General features: G+C 35.0%; 1 protein-coding gene and 1 pseudogene across 2 annotated transcripts; both read left to right on the top strand.

Moving 5' to 3' along the window:
* Positions 1 to 1,406: 1,406 nt before the first annotated feature.
* Positions 1,407 to 5,959, top strand: LOC143896072 (uncharacterized; annotated as a pseudogene). The gene is made up of 5 exons (XR_013256550.1): positions 1,407 to 2,403; positions 2,804 to 3,046; positions 4,346 to 4,429; positions 4,525 to 5,630; positions 5,822 to 5,959. The product of XR_013256550.1 is annotated as an uncharacterized LOC143896072 (transcript).
* A 4,195-nt stretch (positions 5,960 to 10,154) lies between these two features.
* On the top strand, positions 10,155 to 12,887 carry LOC143896069 (uncharacterized). Its single transcript, XM_077403616.1, has 5 exons — positions 10,155 to 10,734; positions 10,862 to 11,153; positions 11,493 to 11,673; positions 11,738 to 11,973; positions 12,089 to 12,887. The coding sequence occupies exons 1-5, from the start codon at positions 10,585 to 10,587 to the stop codon at positions 12,337 to 12,339; spliced, it is 1,110 nt and encodes a 369-aa protein (XP_077259742.1). The 5' UTR covers positions 10,155 to 10,584; the 3' UTR covers positions 12,340 to 12,887.
* The last annotated feature ends 7,009 nt before the right edge of the window (positions 12,888 to 19,896 follow it).

The following is a 19,896-nucleotide window of genomic DNA, read 5'->3' as shown; positions in this document are numbered from 1 at the left end:
AATATACAATAATCAACTAATGTAAAACTTACACATATAACTAGTCCTATAACGCGAGAATTGTTCCGTCGAAACACTATATATACATTTATGTGTAGAGAGAAATGTAAAAACATGCGGAAAATATAAGCTACCGTGAAAGCTGAACACCCTATCCCCTCTGATTTCATTCCCTTGATACTTTGTGGTAAGCCTCGTTAATACATTGCCAAATGCACGGACATTTTTTCTATTTTTTTATTTTTTATTTACAGCATTCTAGACATCTTCAGGAACAATTTAAGTCATGTAGAAAGTGGGAGCAATGTGTCTTTCTATTTTTTTTACGCGTTTGAAGTTATTATAGAGCGCTGCTTCGCACTTTTGCACGATGTCAAACGTCGTGGCAATTTAAAATAAATTTTGTTTTATGCAAAATATTTCAGGTGGCGATCAACAAGTAATAGAAACGAATGGCGACGCAGAGAAATAGATTTGTATATTTTCTTCAGGTGTCGTGACAGCTGCTGGAGACCGCGCGCCCCGTTAATACATTGCCAAAAGCACGGACATTTTTTTTATTTTTTTATTTTTTATTTACAGCATTCTAGACACCTTCAGCAACAAATTAAGTCTTGTAGGAAGTGGGAGCAACGTGTATTTTTATTTTTTTAATTGTTTGATATCTTTATAGAGCGCTGCTTCGCACTTTTGCACGATGCCAAACGTCGTGGCAATTTAAAATAAATTTTGTTTTATGTAAAATATTTCAGATGGCGATCAATTAATAATTAATAGAAGCAAGCGGCGACGTAAAGAAATAGTTTTTTATATTTTTTTTGAATGTGTGCATGAAGTACGCCGCGCATCGTTGTGACTGTTTCTACTTTGGCCGCCAGCGCTCGGCTGCTAGTTTCAGCATCATTATAATTTATTTATTTCGCTCATATAATACTTTTACTAATATATATTTATATTTATATGTATAACCTTTAAAGCTCATGTTCATTTACTTCCATTCTTAATTATGGTGTTTAATGGTGTTATTTACATTAATTGCATTATTTGTATTAATTACTTTACTTTAATTACCTTATTTAACATTTGTGTAATTATGGTGTTTGATATTTATTTGATATAGGCTCGAAGATTTACGACTAATGACAAAGTGTTTTGCATTAGTTTATACAAAAGGTCTCCTGCATGTTATGGTTTTCTTCGTAAATATCTATATTGCCCGTCCATTAAAACATTAAAATTACAACTACAAAATCTTCCTCTGCAAACCGGATATAATCCTTTTGTTCGAGAGCCCGCGGTAGCGCGAGATAGCGCGCGGTAGAGGACGACCACAAAAGAAACGGAGAGGAACAGCAAGTGCAGGAATACAAAGTTTAATGTTCAATATGTACACTTATTTACACGAGTTTCCCTTTCAGGCAAAATGCCGTGAGCGCGCACAGAGTCTAGCACGGCAAAAGCGGCGATATAGCAATTAAGCATGCGAGTGCGTAAAGCGGTGATGAGCGGTAAAGCAAAGCGGTTGTATAGAAGTACTAGCGGTGTTCTGTAATCTGCGAGCGAAAATCGATTCCGCGGCGCAGCGGCGGTCCTTTTAACACCTCCGAGCCTCCCTCCCTGCAGATTTCTCAGAATTTCGGGAGGGTGATTGGCCGTCGGAGTTCCGCGTCATGGGGCTGACGTCACCGGTTTCACGTGGTGACCCGACGGGGTCGTCACCTGTTTTCGAGTGCTTTGTGTATAGCATGGATCGTTCCTTTATTCTAGCGTTGTTGTTTGACTTTATTATTGATGACAATGTTAAAGTTTCTAGAAGCTAATCCCGAAAGATCCATGCTATACCGAATATTTCCGTGACAATTCTTGAGCGGCATTTCACGCGAATATTAATTTACTCAATTTACTGCAAGCGTGCATGTGCTGACATGCAGCCGAACGCGACTTCGTCGCGATGCTAAATTTTGCGATCTCAAACACTTTAATTATGAAGTACCTTAGAGAAATAATGAAAAATTTAAGAGACGTTAGAGAAAAATATGTTGCCCTCGTGTGGGATGAGGTATCGTTGTCCATCTTTGTCTTATAATAAAGAACAAGGAAAAATAATTGGTTTCGAAGATTGGGGAACGAACAGAACAAGAAAAATAGCAGATCATTGCATAACTTTCTATTTACGATGTCTTCATTCTGGTAACAAAATGCCATTAGGATATGGTTTTTGCCAAAGTAGTACAAAAACACATTAACTGGTCCGATGTGTCAAGCAATGGTTGTCCATAATTTCAGCGCGTGGATTAATTCCCGTTGCGGTGATATGCGATCAAGGTGGTACGAATATTGCAGCGATAAACGCTCTAATAGACGAGACCAACAAGATGCGAAAAATGAAAAATTTACGCACAAGTAAGGATCACATATCACCTGTAAAAAAATGTTGTATAATTACATGTAATTTTGAAACCCACTATAATAGATGTAAATTTTCACACATTTTTAATTTGTGTAATTGTAATACAAAATTACTTTTTTTTTCCGTACTGTAATTTTGTAAAATTACAACCATTATATTGTATAATTACAACTATTAGTGGGTCTCAAAATTACCCACTATAATAGTTGTAATTTTACATTTTTTTACAGTGTATACTTCAATAATATATGTATATTTATATATACCTTTATCAGTATACATTTTGTTAATACGTTTTTTTTTACATTTATATATACCTTTATCAGTATACATTTTGTTAATACGTTTTTTTTTACATATACAGTACAGAATTTGAACGTTTTACTGTTTCAGAAAATAGCTTCATTATAAATAATCGGGAAATTATACCGATTTTTGATTACGTACATTTGCTTAAAGGGGTTAGAAATAACCTTCTTACGAAAGATTTGGATGTGGATACAAGTATAAAATGTAGTAAAAGATACGCGTCTTGGGACAATATTGTAACGGCATACAAAATTGACAAAAACTCTTGTCTTCAATATAGACAAATGGAGAAAATCAGGGATAGACATGTATATCCGAGGCTTATTCCTAATGGCGAATTCGATTGGTGTGCACTCGCTCCGTTCCAGTGGCTAGTAACTTTTTGTTACTACGCGCACGTGCTCGGAGTGCGTAGTTCTATACTGACCCGAGTGCGGTCACTTGCACTGATCTGGGAGCGTTCACTTGCACTGACCCAATGCAGTGCAACTAGTAACTTCTTCAATGCCTACATGTGCAACGTGCGACGTTCGTAACCTTGAAAACCATTTTCAACTTAACCTTTAACGGCTTTTAAACGACCGTTTTAATCGAGCTAATAAGTCGGCTGAAGTATATTATTTTATAATACGGTGTAAAAACTTTTTCTTTACAAAAGTGAAACATTATAGGTATGTAAAATAAAGAGAAATATCTACAAGAGAGTTAAGATTTTTTTATAATTGAGATCAATATTACTAGTTTATGACATCTTATAGTATCTTTATTGTATATTGTGTAATATATATTTTTGTATAATTACAACTTCAAATATGTTATACTTTATACTTTCTATTATTAGTTACAGATTTTCAAAGAAAAGCATGGCTGCTAGCAAAGATAAGGATCCATCCCTCAAAGATAAGAACGAATTAACAACTGCTTGGTGTGACGAAAGTACACGCTTATTATTAGATAAATATGAGCAATATTTACCTTTAATTGGGCCTATGAAACGATTTAAATGTAAAAAATCAATGTGGATACAAATATCTAATGATATCTTAACAGAACTAAACATTGTACGAAGCAGTACGCAATAGTTCAGCTGCCATTTTTTTCTTTATATTTATCCTTTGTAATTATCCTTTGTGTGTAGCCTTGTTTTATCCTTTGTATTTATATCCTGTAATTGTATTTAACCTTTAATTGTATTTAACCTTTAATTGTATTTAACCTTTAATTGTATTTAACCTTTAAGTGTATTTATCCGTATCTATTCTTTGTATTTATCCTTTAATTGTATTTACCGTATTTATCCTTCGTACATATCCTTTTTACCCATTCTCTATTTCACTCTCTTTTAACGAATATATATGCGCACTGAACCGCACTGATAAATTTGTCGGTGCAGTTCAGTGCCTTCCACACTAGTGCAGTGCACTTCAACCGAACGTACAAGTAGCACTGGACTAGGGTAGTGTAGTTCAATCGAACACGTTTTCACTAGCACATGTTTTCAGTGCACTGTCAACCGAACACATGTAGATTCTGAACCAGCGGAGGGCAAGCCAACCGAACACTAAATACTGACAGAGGGCGCACTCAGTGCGCACTAGTGCGCACTAGTGCATCCAATCGAATTCGCCAAAATAAGAGTAAAACATGCGTCCCAAATTTTAAGTCGCACGGTTTCAAATTTTATGGACGTTATATTGAATTTAAATAGAGGTAAAGCAATATGAGATCAATTTTAAAATAATATTTAATAATACCTAATAATACATATTTATTTTTAATTTCTTGTACTGTATTTTTTGTTCCAGGAGTTGTCCAGACACAGCAAGGCGCAATAACCTTGTCGCATCCGCAACTTGTGAAACGATAAGTTTAATGATCTTTTTGATTCATTTAATAGAAAAAGTGGGCAAGGATTAAGTAGCTTTATAACTCCTACCAGTGGACATATTTCATTTTGGCAAGAAGCATATAAAAAATTAGACAGAATGTGCTACATTGAAAAAAAGAGTCGACAGAAGAATTCAAGAAATGCACCTAAATGTTTAAAAAATTGGATATGGACTATAAAAGGTGCTCAAGAAGTGTGGAACATCCTTCGCGAAGCTAATTTCCAATCTTTCAATTTGAAATTTTTAAGTCAAGATGTGATAGAAAATTTCTTCAGTCAGATACGAAGCCACGGAGGTGCAGATCGAAATCCAACTTGCGAACACTTTGAAGGTGCGTTCAAAACGTTACTAATATGTAACATGACTTCAAAACATTCTATCGGAGCAAATTGTGAAGAAAATGCAGAGGGCACGACATTTGCTTTTTCTCATTTAATGAATCTCAGTAAAAGAAGGGAAGAAATGAATGATGTCGATGAAATAGATGAAGTGGAATGTGCACAACCAGCCATACCTAAAAGTAGTACAAGTGATAATTTAATAAATGAAAAACGAATTGTTGACATTATTAAGCGCAATAAAGTTATTGCACAATGTCAGGAATGTGTTAATTACCTACTTACCGCACAAGTTCTACTTGATATCAGACAAGGCATTGAAATGTTACAGTCACAATTTAATGACATATGTCACGAGGTTCTTCTGCTTCAAAAGACGAAGAAGATTTTGGAAGATCAATGTTTTCTTTCTTGTCGGCAGCAATGCACACACCTAAAAGAAGCATTAGTACTTACAATTGCTGAAGAATTCATAAAAGCATGGTGCCAATATATGAATAACATCCTTTTCAAAAAAATTGATGTAGATTCAAACAACTACATGTTTAAAATGGCAAAAAGATTATCAACCAAATACTCAAAAAAAAATCAGTGATACAAAACTGGATACGAGACTAAATTAAATTTAAAACTTATATTATTGTCAGTATCATCACCTTGAAGTTGAATACGGGAAAGCGCATGGTAATGACATTTTTAAATTTAATTAGCACATGAATATTGTATAGCTATTCCGAACGCAGCCTTAGTTAACTAAAATGATATAGTTACGTCACGTACGCTATAGCATTTTAGTTAACTAAGGCTGCGTTCGGAATAGCACCTGTGTATGAATATACTTACCGTCAGTCATCTCTTCTTCATCTGTCCAACAGGTTTGCTGTGTCTACGACGACAAAGTGTAGCCACATCGTGCAAAGTGAATAAATTGGACCTACCTAAAAAAAAATCGCTAATGTTGGTGTATTGTCAGTATCATCGCCGTGAAGTTGAATACGGGAAAGCGCATGGTAATGACATTTTTAAATTTAATTTTTTGCTGAAAACTCTTCAAGCCAAAAGGATCGATAGGCCGTGCTTTCGCAGTCTCTATGCGTACTGAACATCGAGATCAAGCCAGCTTTTGCCCTTTTGCTCTACGCGAGGTTTCTGTCCTCGCTGAGCTGGCCTTAGGACAAAGAATGAGTTTCGAAAGATCACGTTAATCGGAGATGGTGAAACTGGCCCTATGGATACTAAAACGTTGCGCATTTTTACCGACGGATGACGCCATTTTGCTACGTAGTTCCATTTTCACGAAGGCAATTTATTAAATGGCGCTGAAACGCGAAACGATGAAATTGTACGGGAGAGTGTACCCTGTACTATCCTATTCCTCACAGCTAGGAAGTTTTACTTCTGCCGCGCGTGGAGGCCACACGCATATTTTTTTAACAATATTTTATTATGCTATTGTAAATTAATCATAATTGATTAATTGATTAATAAAATAAGAGCCGGCACTGTAAATGTTTTAATAAATTATTTTGTCACAAATGTGCATTTAGTTATTGACGTGTACAGTCATGTGTTTTTTGTAGTACAAAAACTTTCAAGGCTATCAAGGCCCATTTACCCAATCAATAATTTTATAAGTGAAGAAATGTACTTCAAGTGCTTATTTTTTGTTTTAAAAGTTAAATACATATATGCTAACAACTTTAATAAAACGTATTCACTTTAACATTTATTTGACGAGGCCGTTTTTAAACCACGGCCGCGAATTGCGCCGCCCCGGGGAGGATGCGCCGCGCGACGAACCGACGCCGCCGACGCACCTGCATCGCCGCCAGACCGAAGCTTACGAGCTAGTGAAAATTCAGCTGGCCCGCGCGTTCAAGCACCAGGAAAAACATTATAATCTTCGTCGCAGGGAATGGAGACTGCGTATCGGGGAGTGGGTGTGGAAGCGGGACCGCCCGCTCTCCAACAAGGAAGCGGCGTTCAACGCCAAGCTCGCGCCAAAGTTTCTGGGCCCGCTGGAAATACGCCGCATTATTTCGCCCGTCATCGTGGACCTCCGCAGCCGCTCGGGGAAGTGGTATCGGCACGTACACGTGCAAGACCTCAAGCGCGCCCCTACCGACGCACCACCCGACGTACCTGGCCCGGACCGCAGCGTGGGGGACGCGCTCGCGCCGACCGCCGCCGCCGTTCAACCGTACGCGGCCGAACAACACGCGCCGAAACGAAGACGCCGACGAACAAACTGTTTTTACGCGACCGACCGCGATCAAAACATTGTTAACCGTCGCAAAATGACAACAAGCACCGAGATACCCGGCGTACCAAGGCGAGGGCAAGCCGATCGTCAGAACGACCGCAGCTATGATGGACGAAACATCGCCGCAAGCACAACAACGTGTAGAAGGGGACCAGCTTCTTGTGTTCATAGGTATGTGCGGGCTTATGACGCTTGCCAAAGAGGTGAAGAAAACGCAACCAGGTGCCAACATGAAATATTTGAAACTTCGATGGAGAGCATTGTGCGCCACAATCAATATACCCAACATGTGGGAAACACGAACCGTGCCGGAAGCTGTTTTTGATTCTGTTGTAAATCAGTTAATCATTTGGCAGGCGTGGGTAAAACCCTTTGCGGAGCTAAGAACAATATTGCTGGATGCAACGCTGGAAAATGCTGAGCAAATACCCATGATATCTGGTGCGTTGGCACAAGTTAAACTTATACTACAAAACTATGGGTTGAAGTCTGCTCTATTGATGGAGGCGTTTATGTCCGTGGGTAGTAAGGCTATATTCATACCCGCTATAGCGCAACAAGCAGCTGACTTGAAGAGAGCTCTAGGCAATCTCCGTGCGCGACATGGGGATAAGTTTGCATACTTAAGGGTATATCCCCTGGATGGTGTTGAGAACCTCAATCACCGTGTGTATCCCGACCTCTATTATGCAGCAGTTCATCGTGCGATAACGACCAAGTCACTGGGTGTAGCCGAACCCTCGCGGCGAGGCCGAGCACGCTCGACTCCACGGTGCCGTGGCCGTCGGGGTAGTGTTCAGGGAGCTCGGGAACACTCTGAAAACCCTCAGTCGAGAACCAGAACTCTGGACCTCGTTGTGCGTGTTGCCCTAGGATGCGGAAGGTAACTTCGTCAGGAATAACGGAAAACCGTGGGAAAGACGAAGTGTCTTTTCGTCGAGCGCGCCGGCTTTTTATACCGCTCGGCGCGATGAGCTTCGGCAGGAGGGAGGCCGATCGTCAGGCGACGGTGCAGTGGTGGGAGCGGCGCGATCCCGCGTGTTCGCTTCGGCGAGAATCGGCTCGCTTCGGCGCTCGTCGGCGTCGTGCGGGATGGCACCGGTGCGGCGGACTTCCCGCGCACGCGGTGCGTTTTAAAAAATTAAAAATTTGTGGGCGCACCGCGCCCGGTCCTCGCCCGACGGAGGATTGGTCGGGCGGCATCCGGCGGGTGGTGGCCGGGGACGATGCCTTGGCGTAAGGGGCGCATCGTTACAATTTAAAACCATGAATTTGGATTATATTTTTAGAAGTAAGCTATTTTCGCGATTCTCCACAAAGGAGACAGAAAAACCGAGTCTTGTTTTTGCAGAGAAGTCGACTCCCTCCTTTGTCCTGACTTTTAAACATTATAAACTGTACATAATCTGACTCATAATTTCGCATTTCCCAAGCAGCATTTTGACGTCCGCCCGACGTTAAGATAAACACACTTAACGTTGGTATCCAACGTTTTCGCTACGTCGTTTCAACCCTCTTTTGCACTAATTTGGGGAATCAAATTTAGGTTGTACCAACGTTGGAATCCGACTTATATAAGTTAAATTGAGGTTACATTTTTTCCACCAGTTTTAACGTTGGTATGTAAACTTTGATTTTGTACACTCTGCTAGACCTGAGGTTATTTTTTCACAACGTACATTTTAGGTGTAGTTTTCGTGCTTCCATTCAAACCATATGACGGCATTGGTGTAATAAATGTATCGTAACACGTACTTATCAATTTGGCACAAATAAAATGGCTTTATAGGAAAAATATAGTTTGCGCAGTCTTTGATACTATTGTAATTTTGCCATAAATACACGAACCCAGCACTGAAATTGTATAACAAAACTCACTTTATTGATAAATGTAGAAATGATAAGTCGAAATTAGACGAATCCTTTCTAAAATATTCCAATTTACTAAATATTCTAATAAATAACTAAAATTTTCCAAAGTGTAGATTTTAATTTTTTTACTTTTAAGATAAATATGTTGTCAAAACCTTAACAACAGATATTATATAAATGCTTTAAATTGTTAATAAAGTGCGTTAAAAAATATAAATCTAAATATACTGGAAAATGGCGGATTATTTGCCTTCCTCTTTGAGGAATGAAAATGGCGAAGTCAGCGTTCCACACTATATCAAACTTTACGTAGTAAAAGGTGCGATAAATTCTACTAAAATTTGTCTTCTCGTATAAAATAATTAACTTTTTCAGACTTTTCCAAACTAAGTAGTATACCACTGTAGGCAAAATTGTACCTATATTGACTAAAAGTCTTAACAAGGTCGCCAAACTGACTTAACATGTCGATAAAGTATCAATTAGTTAAAAATTCTATACTAGATTTGCGAATGAGTCGTATATCTTAACCAAATCCGACCTATGCAATACCATCTATATGGTGATCTAAAGCATGGTTATGGCAGCCGTGCAGCCGAGCGAACGCGCTCTCGAGCTGTGAATCGCGCGGCGCGCGCGCGTTGTTTCCCGACGACGCGACGATAACCGCGTGAGATGAGATAGACCGGTTCGGCCGTGGATCGTCAACATTCGTCGCATAGTCCTCGTAGCTTACGCACGACGCCGCGAATTGCCGTCGACGATGCCCACTTGATGCAGCAGTAATCTGCTCTACATTCATTTAGGCAGAATTTGTTACCATTTCTCGCGATTTCTTAACGTCAGTCAGAAATGACCACAGGCGACGTTTTACAACGTTAGCGTTTTACAACGTTTGATAACCAAACGTTGGTTTACGTTGGGAATTACGTATTAAAGTCGCTCGAAAAGTGTAGTGCAGAGTATAACGTCAGGCGAACGTTAAATATCTTAACGTCGGGTAATAGGACTTAAACTGTTTCGAATTTGACGTTAGGAAAGTGATAAAAAAAGCACGTCGTAATTTTAACGTTTAGACAACGTCCAAAAAACGTTAGTAATTATAAGTTACATTTTATAACTTTCTTGAACCGTTTACAACGTTGTGATTAGTAGAAAAGTAGTCCTTAGTCGGAAAGTTAACCGAAAAATGCTGCTTGGGTTGCTACTCTTACTCACGCCTAATCGTTCTTAATTCCACTCGCGCACAATAGAGAATAATTTAAACTATAATTAAAATTTATTTTAATGCATTTTTAATCGCAAAAAACTTTTATTTTTTACCGAAAAACTTTCTAGGCTCGCTTTGCCTCAGTCTCCCCTATTGTTGAGAAATTGCATTTTGGAGGATTCACACTGCGTCCGGCGTCCGACGTACGACGTCCGATATCCAATAGGAGAGCTCGATTTCTAGAGAGTGTATCACGTGACATTTTCATCGTACGATGCTGCTCGTCGTACGAAATGTTTGTCAAGTTTTTCGTACGACGCACGACAGATTCACAGACAAGCAGAAAGAAAGAAAGAATAAAAAGGATTAATAAAGAGGAGAAAGAAGGATTAATAAGAATATTTTTTAAGAAAAATTTTGATTGTATAATGAATGATAATACGGTAATTAATAAAGCTTATCATAAAATATATTTAAATGTATTCTAGGTTATGAACGTTTTTTCATTTTTTTTATATTTATATTATTTAATAAATTAGTGTATATAACATTTAATTTATCACATTTTAGTACAAGCTTTGCGGAGATTGTGGCTTATATATAATCGAAGATGACCATGTGTGTGAATTGCTGGATGCAAACTCTGATGAAGATTCAAAATTGCAGGATGCAAACTCTGATGAAGATTCAAATTTGACATCACCAACTGAAGAAACTCATCTATTTAACGAAGTCCAGAATATAGAAGAATTAATTAATGAAGTCTTTAAGCGGGCACCATTGTGGGACAGTACTATACCGTATGAAAAACGAGGTCCAACTGTGACTAAATTCTTATGGTCAGAGATTGATAAAATATTAAGTAAGTTGTTCAATTTTTGCAGAAAAGAAGAAAAATATTTTTTTTTCTAATTAATAGACAAAGGAAAGAGAAATGTACAGTCCAAGCTTGGATCTTAAGTAGCTTAATAATATTATTTCTATATTATATGCATATTTTCCAACTTATTAGTTTAGTAAATACTCGTATAATATAGAAACATTATTAAGCTACCTAAGATCCAAGCTTGGACCGTAAATGGCTCTTTCCTGTGTCTGTTGATTGTATATTTTAACGGTTTTTATATATATTAATTAGAAATTTTTATATTTTTAGAATTGCTATATATATATAGATGTTATGTCTTTTTTCTTTTTTAAGATTTACATCCAGGTACTGCGAATACTAAGTGGCGTAATTTACGAGATACTTACGTCAGGAAATTAAACGAACAAAAGAAGTATATTCCAAGTGGAAGCGGTGCTGAAGCTAAGGCTAAACCAGTATCATGGCCATATTTTGAATTGCTAGGATTTTTGAGACCAACAGTAACGCGTAGAAAGTTCGTAAATAATATTATTATATGATAGTCTTTAAGTAAGATGTTTAAATTAATTAATTTTCAGGACATTCAGTAACATACAGCTACCTGCATCTTGCAGTACTAATAGTGATAAACATTATATTGAGCAACAAAATGTTGATTATTCTAATCAACGTAGATCGATAACATCAGATTATTCATCAACACAACAAAAGAGAAATCCGTCTATAAAAAAAGAAAAATCTGAAATATTAAAAAATATACAGATACCGAATAGCAGCTGCAAGAATATAGATAGGACAAATGTTCAAATGTCAGGTATGAATGTTTTAACTTATAAAATCTATGAATATTGTATTCCTAATATTTTCTATACATATATTGCAATTACTTATGTATTTATGTGTGCATGTATGTATATATCTGCAAGCAGGAAAGAAACGACGTATAGATACGAACAAAAAGAATGATGACTTATTATTACTTCAGCAATCTGTTATGTCAGAAATAAGAGCGACAGATAAGTCCATAAACGTTACAAAATCTGATCCAGTGATAACTTTTTGTAATTATTTAACAACACAGCTTCGTACATTATCACAGGATGACTTTTCAAAATGTCAAAAAAAATATTATCATTTGTATTTGAACTTCAAGATAAGTGAGAAATATTCGTATATTTAATTATCAAAAATGGAAAAACCAAAGATGAGACTATATGAGTTTATTGTTTATGAGTATTGTTTATGTTCACACAAGGTTAGGAAACGCTATTTTTTTATAATTTTATAATCACAATAAGTTTAAAAGAGGCAAACGTACAATTATATTACGTACAGTATACAATGTGGTTAATCTTATGTAACCATGTTCAAATGAACATAGCAAAACTGTACTAAGTTTATGTTTACTCACTTTTTTCATTAAGGCTTAGTTTCACAAGTGTCGGTTAACTTTTAATCTTAGATTAACTCATTCTTCGTCTCTTTTTAAGGAAGATGTTAGGAGACGAAAAGTGAGTTAATCTAAGGTTAAAAGTTAACCGACACTTGTGAAACTAAGCTCAAAACATACAAAACCCATTTTAAGTTAAAGTTTATATAACTGAATTCTTTATTTTAAAAGCTTCTGATTCATTGCAAAAATGTTGAATTACGACATTAAAAGCAAGAAATTATATTAAGTTTTTGCTGTATAATTTGCGTTTAAAGAAAACCAAAAGTTTTGTTAAAAATTCATACATAAATTTTATATTATATAAATTTCGTTTATATTATTATAAATTTTATATAATAAAATTTATATAATATTTTTTATATAAAATTTATATAAAATATAATTTATATAAATTTATATAAAATTTATATATATTTTATATAATAAAATTTATTACATAACAAATGTTACATTAAGATATATAATTATGTAAGAAAAGGATTTAAAGATTTATAATAAATATTATTCAGAGAAAAAACATTTATATTTATTTCCTGTATGTGTACATTTTATTTTTATACAACTTATACTAAAAAGATATATTTTGTAATTGCTATGATTCTTAAAATATAACATTAAATTGTTTTATGTAGATGCATTTAACACATATGCATCTTGCGAAGGTACAGAGCCTACTTCTACAAAATATTGAGTAAATATATCTCTAATCTGTGCTGCTAATCGCGAATGTGTATTACTTCCCATTGAACGAATATTTTCAAAAGCAGTTGCATTTTCTTGTACAAAATTTTGACACGTATTAATACTATTTGCATAATATGGCGTTGATAATAAAAAATTATGAAGGCAGACAGTTGCTTTAACTATGCTTTCAATTGTTTTTAGTGATGCATTAATAGGTTTCCTATAAATCCTCCATTTACTAGCCATAATACCAAACGCATTTTCCACAACACGCCTGGCTCAACTCAGTCTTTTATTAAATATTTCTCTAATTCTGTTCAATCGATTACCGGGATATGGTCTAAGAGTATATTCATTAAGTTGGAAAGCGGCATCACCCACAAGTATATATGGAACAAGAATATTAGAATTTGGCAGCGAACATGGAGGTGGTAACTCCATTTGTCTATTTTCAAATCGCTGTCCCATAATAGATCCTTTAAAAATTCCTCCATCATGATGCCTTCCTTGGGCACCAATATCGACTATCAAAAACTCATAAGATGCTGATACTATTGCCATGAGAACAATGCTGTGTTGCCCTTTATAATTGTAAAAAGTCGACCCTGCATGTGGTGGTGCCTGTAAAAAAATGTTTATTTTAAATATCGATAAAATTTATCTAATATAGATAAAAATATGCAAAAATTTTTATATGCCATACTTGTATTACAACATGCTTCCCATCGATAGCTCCTATACAATGCGGAAAGTTCCATTTTGTAGAAAAATCATCTGCTATCTCTTTCCATCGTTGTTGAGAAGGTTGAAATAAAACACGATGTTGCAAAGTCTCCCAAATAGCTTCACATGTCTCTTGAATTATACCAGAAACAGTAGATTTACCTAAACGATATGACATTGCGAGTGATGACATTAAATCACCAGATGCTAAATATCTGTAAATATAGAATAACATTATATAAAAGTAAAAATATATATACAAATAAAAATATATTTCATTGACAGGATAAAATACATAATAATATATAATGTCAACATACCGCAAGGTTATTAACAACCGGATAGCAGGTGGAATTGGTTTTCGACAGTTTGTTCTTGTTTTCGTATAATTGGTTCAATTAAATTAAGTAATTCATCGAAAGAATCAGGCATCATTCGTGTATAATTATAATACCAAACCACGTCCCGAAAACGCATTTCTTGCACCAATATTGAAGCTTCACCTCTAATTTCTCGTCCAAGAATACATGCTCTAATCCATACTCTTTTTCTCTTTTTCTCTTTATTTCTTATTTGATTTATTCTCTGTAATTGATTTATCTTCAATAACAAATTTAATAGTTTTCTTTTTTTTTAAAAAAGCATTGAAATATCCATTTTAAACGCTTTTAAAATCCTTTGTGTTTAGGTTATACTTTGATATTTGTATACGGGATCCGATTACTAATCGTATGTGCTGATCGTGCACAATTTGAACTGCTTTTAACGTACGACCAATCGGACGTCGGACGTCAGATGTCGTATGTCGGACGCCGGACTCAGTGTGAATCCTCCATTTGTCTGATTACCAGACTCAAGAATTTATAATTTTCCTTTTCCTTATTTAAACTTTTATTATTAATATATATATATATATATATATATATATATATATATATAAGAAATGTCTTTTCCTGCTTTTTTAAGTTAAAAGTTTATGATTTTTCTCATTTAAACATTAATCTTTTTTTTTATTTAAATCTTCAAAATATAGCTTTTCCTTGTTATTAAAAAAGAAAACAACTTCTTACTTCTTTATTATTTAAACATTTGCTGTTAATAAATATTTACTTTACCTTGGTCATTTCGTTGAAAAACTTAGAGCTTTTATTACTTTAAATTAATAAGCAATTGCTTTCTTACTTCGATTTAGAGTTTATGGTATTTATATATTTATATGATTCGAATATTTTTTTAATGTTAAATAAAATTCGGTTTCTCCGATTTCTACTGATCAAAAATTTTAATGTTACTGTCAAGTTGTAAAAATAATAAAATAATATTTGTACACTAATACAGGAAAAAGAGCAGAAAAATGAAGATAAAAAAGAGCAAGAAAAAAAAATTTAGAAGAAATAGTTAAAAAAATGTTAGAACAACAACAGTTACAGCTACAGCAACAATAGCAACAGCAACAACAGCAACAGCAGCTACAGCAACAACAGCAACAGCAACAACAGCTACATCAGCAACAGCAACTACAACTCCCTCTGCTGCCAAGTTCGCCTACTTCACCACCTCAGCCGCAAACTGTCATCATATTTGAAGGAGCGTCGACCCCCTTTAGAGGTAAAAAAATTAATCTTTAATAAAAGTGGTATAAAAATCGGGAAATAGTTAGAGTGCAATCGGTATAAGAGATGTTGAAATAATGTAATCTTTGTATTTTTTTTATAGGAAAAGGAAGATGGCGAAGAGCTGCCGGGCGAAGTAGGCGAAATTGGTACGCAACGAGAGGGAGGGAATACGTACCAGGCAGATTACATACAAAAAATATATATATAAATTTTTAAGTTCTCCTTCACAAAATTATTAAAGGGTAGGATATAATTTGCGAGCTCTTTTTGCAAAAGAAGAGACGATTTTATTAACATTCGTTGTTATAAAATACGTTGGATTGCAATGCATTTAAACATTTAAAGATGTATGTCAAAATAAAGGGATAGAGCTGAAATTTACAGAGATTGTGCACTTATATATCCCAAAAACCTGTGTTAAATTTGCGATCGATTGTCTAACCCGTTTCTGAGATATTTGCTTTAAAAATTACAGAAATTGTATAAATATATAGATATACTTCTCATGTATATTTTTTACTTTAATTGTAAGTTTTAAATGTAAAACCTTTTAATTAATAATATTCAAATCTGAATTTTTAATTAGAGGTGATATGTACACAATAATTTATTATGTAATTATGGTCTACTTTAGTCTTAATTTACAAGTTAATATTAGGTAATTTGTAAATTAAACACCTGTAAATCAGAATTCAACATTGATTTGTGAATTATACCAGCTTTAAAACACGAATCATGAATTAAAGCCTGTGTAATTAACAAACCAAATTTTAATTATAAATTAAAGACTGATGCAAATCACAAATCAAAATTGATTTATGATTTAAAGTTTTTGTAATTCACAAATCACAATTGATTTGTAAATTAAATCTTGTGTAATTCACAAATCAAAACTTATTTGTGAATTAAAGCCTGTGTAATTTACAAATAAAAATTGATTTGATTTAAAGCCTGTGTAATTCACAAATCAAAATTTATTTATGTTGTCAAGCCTGTGTAATTCACAAATTAAAATTGATTTATGAATTAAAGTCTGTGTAACTCACAAATCAAAATTGATTTGTGAATTAAAGGCTGTGAAACTCACAAATCAAAATTGATTTGTGAATTAAAGGCTGTGTAAATCACAAATTAAAATTGATTTGCGAATTTAAAGTTGTGTAATTCACAAATCAAATATGAATTATGAATTAAAGCCTGTGTAATTCACAAATCAAATTTGATTTGTGAATTAAATACTGCTTAATTCACAAATCAAAATTGATTTATGATTTCTTAATTTCTTAATTACCAGTTTTGCAACCCTGGTCCTGTACAGGACATCCGGTAAATATGAAAGCTGCTGTTTATCCAGCGAAAAAAGGAGCTTTAGGCAAGCTCTCAAACCTGTTGAAGCACTTTTCCATAAATAGAGATATATACTGGTTTGTGAAGAATAATTCGAAATGCCTGGCATATCTAAATGATATGTTGCAGCATTATGAGATTAAAAACTATATTTTATATCAAAAGACCGATAAAGAAGACCAAAAACAGTGGTCGAAAATAAATACAATGTGGGAAACGTTATGTTTAATAATAAACGATGGCCTATGGAAAAATTGGCGATTTAAACTATATTTAAACCTGAAACCTAAAGACCCCAAAAAATCGACAGTAAATGAAATAAAAATTAATTTATATATAAACAAAGAAAGTTCTAATATTCATTTACCTGAGGATTTAACATCTACCATATATTTATATGAGTCCACAGGCAAAAATTGTAAGAAAATCGTCCAAACACTTAAAAAGTACGTAGATATGAAAAATAAATTTGAAAAACCATCAAGCACTTCAAGTTTAGCAGATAATACTATGGATCCTTCTGCAGAACGTCAAGGTCAAGACATATCTGGTTTGCCTGTTCAATCATTTAAAGAAAAAACAGGCGCACCTAATGAATCAAGCACTTCAAGTTCAACGAATTACAATACGAATCCTGCAGAATGTCAAAGTCAGAAAACAGTTGATTTGGCTCTTCAAACATGTGAAAAATCGAAAAAAGAAACGAGAGCACGGGGGATGCAGAAAGGGGATCCCTCAGAAAGGGATGCAGAAAGCAGTGCGGATATATTTTCGTCGACAATGAATCTTGAGCCGTTAAAAGTCTATACCAACCTATTAAGCACAAGAAAGGCGACAAAATTAGTGTACGTCTCCGAAGAAATCAGTCCCATACCAAACAGATTAAAGGCAGGAGAGAAAAAAGATCAAAATAAGTCAATTCATGAGAATTTATTGTATTCTAAAATATACGGACAAAACGCTCTACAATCCGATATGTCTATGATAAAAGCAAATGTAAATGAGAATGACTTATCAAAACGGTACAATGTCAAGAATACAATTGACTGGGACGTAAGCTGCGAGGATATCAAAAATGATAGACAACCTCAAATTTCAACGGCCTTGATCCCATCGTTATCGAAAGTAGACAATCCCCAAAGAACTGATTTAGTATCGGAAACAAATTTTTATAATACATGGGCCAGACACTTAAAAAATGGAGATATGCTGGCAGACGATGCAATTCATTTGTTAATAAAACATTATTTTCCACGTGAACTGGAAGAAACAGTCAAAATATGTGTCCCAGGGACGTTACAAATGTTAATTGCAGCGCAAACAAGGAAACAACCATCATGCGTGATTCGTAAGAGTCTACAAAATACGAATTATTGCATCATATGTGATATAATGGATCGTCATTTTTTCACCGTAATAATTAAAAAGAACTCAGTTACGGGGGCATGCGCAGGTTGTGTCATACTTGACTCTTAACAATCATACAGGCCCAAAGTAAGACAAAAAATTTTTAAAGCTGTGCATTATTCCGAAACCACTAGCCATATATTTTATGCTCCACAGGTGCCACAACAAAATGCTAACAGCAACGACTGCGGCTTGTACGCAGTCGAATATATTCGCAACCTCACCGAGAACAAGCTGGACAATTTGTTCTTAGGAAAAATCGTATATGAGTTTACCGATAAACAGATTCAAAACCGAAAAGCAGAATATTATAACATGCTTATGCGATACGATGCAGAACAACATACAGAACAAGAAGAAATAACCACGAAAGGAGATGCCGGGCTAAGTTCGTCAGACTCGGAACAAGATAACGTAAAGAAAACTGAAAAGGAAAAAACAAAAGGTTTCGCCCGTCGGGCGAAAAAGAATCCGGTTCCTATTCCAGAACCCGGCAGCGGAACCGCATACAATTCGGGCCCTCGTAAGAGTGTTCGTCGGGGTAATAAGCGCGACTGTGTTTCCGCGAGTGTTGAGTGAGGAATACTACCTACAGAGGAATCTGAAAAGAGACCAGGAAAACAGCGGACGACGACGGAACAACTTTGAATTCAATCAGAACAACAACAGTTGCAAAGTGTCGCAGCAGATCGATTGCAAATGGAGTTGCCTGCAAGGACAAATAATTATATTCATTTCCTGTACAAGACATCCGGTAAATATGAAAGCTGCTGTTTATCCAGCGAAAAAAGGAGCTTTAGGCAAGCTCTCAAACCTGTTGAAGCACTTTTCCATAAATAGAGATATATACTGGTTTGTGAAGAATAATTCGAAATGCCTGGCATATCTAAATGATATGTTGCAGCATTATGAGATTAAAAACTATATTTTATATCAAAAGACCGATAAAGAAGACCAAAAACAGTGGTCGAAAATAAATACAATGTGGGAAGCGTTATGTTTAATAATAAACGATGGCCTACGGAAAAATTGACGATTTAAACTATATTTAAACCTGAAACCTAAAGCCCAAAAAAATCGACAGTAAATGAAATAAAAATTAATTTATATGTAAACAAAGAAAGTTCTAATATTCATTTACCTGAGGATTTATCATCTACCATATATTTATATGAGTCCACAGGCAAAAATTGTAAGAAAATCGTCCAAACACTTAAAAAGTACGTAGATATGAAAAATAAATTTGAAAAACCATCAAGCACTTCAAGTTTAGCAGATAATACTATGGATCCTTCTGCAGAACGTCAAGGTCAAGACATATCTGGTTTGCCTGTTCAATCATTTAAAGAAAAAACAGGCGCACCTAATGAATCAAGCACTTCAAGTTCAACGAATTACAATACGAATCCTGCAGAATGTAAAAGTCAGAAAACAGTTGATTTGGCTCTTCAAACATGTGAAAAATCGAAAAAAGAAACGAGAGCACGGGGGATGCAGAAAGGGGATC

Source organism: Temnothorax americanus, unplaced genomic scaffold (assembly GCF_048541705.1).
Source record: "Temnothorax americanus isolate GAGA-0224 unplaced genomic scaffold, ASM4854170v1 Scaffold178, whole genome shotgun sequence".
Lineage (NCBI taxonomy): Eukaryota > Metazoa > Arthropoda > Insecta > Hymenoptera > Formicidae > Temnothorax > Temnothorax americanus.
This window is presented reverse-complemented; position numbering and strand designations above follow the sequence as displayed.

Coding starts and splice junctions, on each gene's coding strand:
- LOC143896069 (XM_077403616.1), top strand. CDS start 10,585: ATGTTTGTCAAGTTTTTCGTACGACGCACGACAGATTCACAGACAAGC. Junction 10,735..10,861: donor GTATAATGAATGATAATACG/GTAATTAATAAA, acceptor ATCACATTTTAG/TACAAGCTTTGCGGAGATTG. Junction 11,154..11,492: donor AGAGATTGATAAAATATTAA/GTAAGTTGTTCA, acceptor TTCTTTTTTAAG/ATTTACATCCAGGTACTGCG.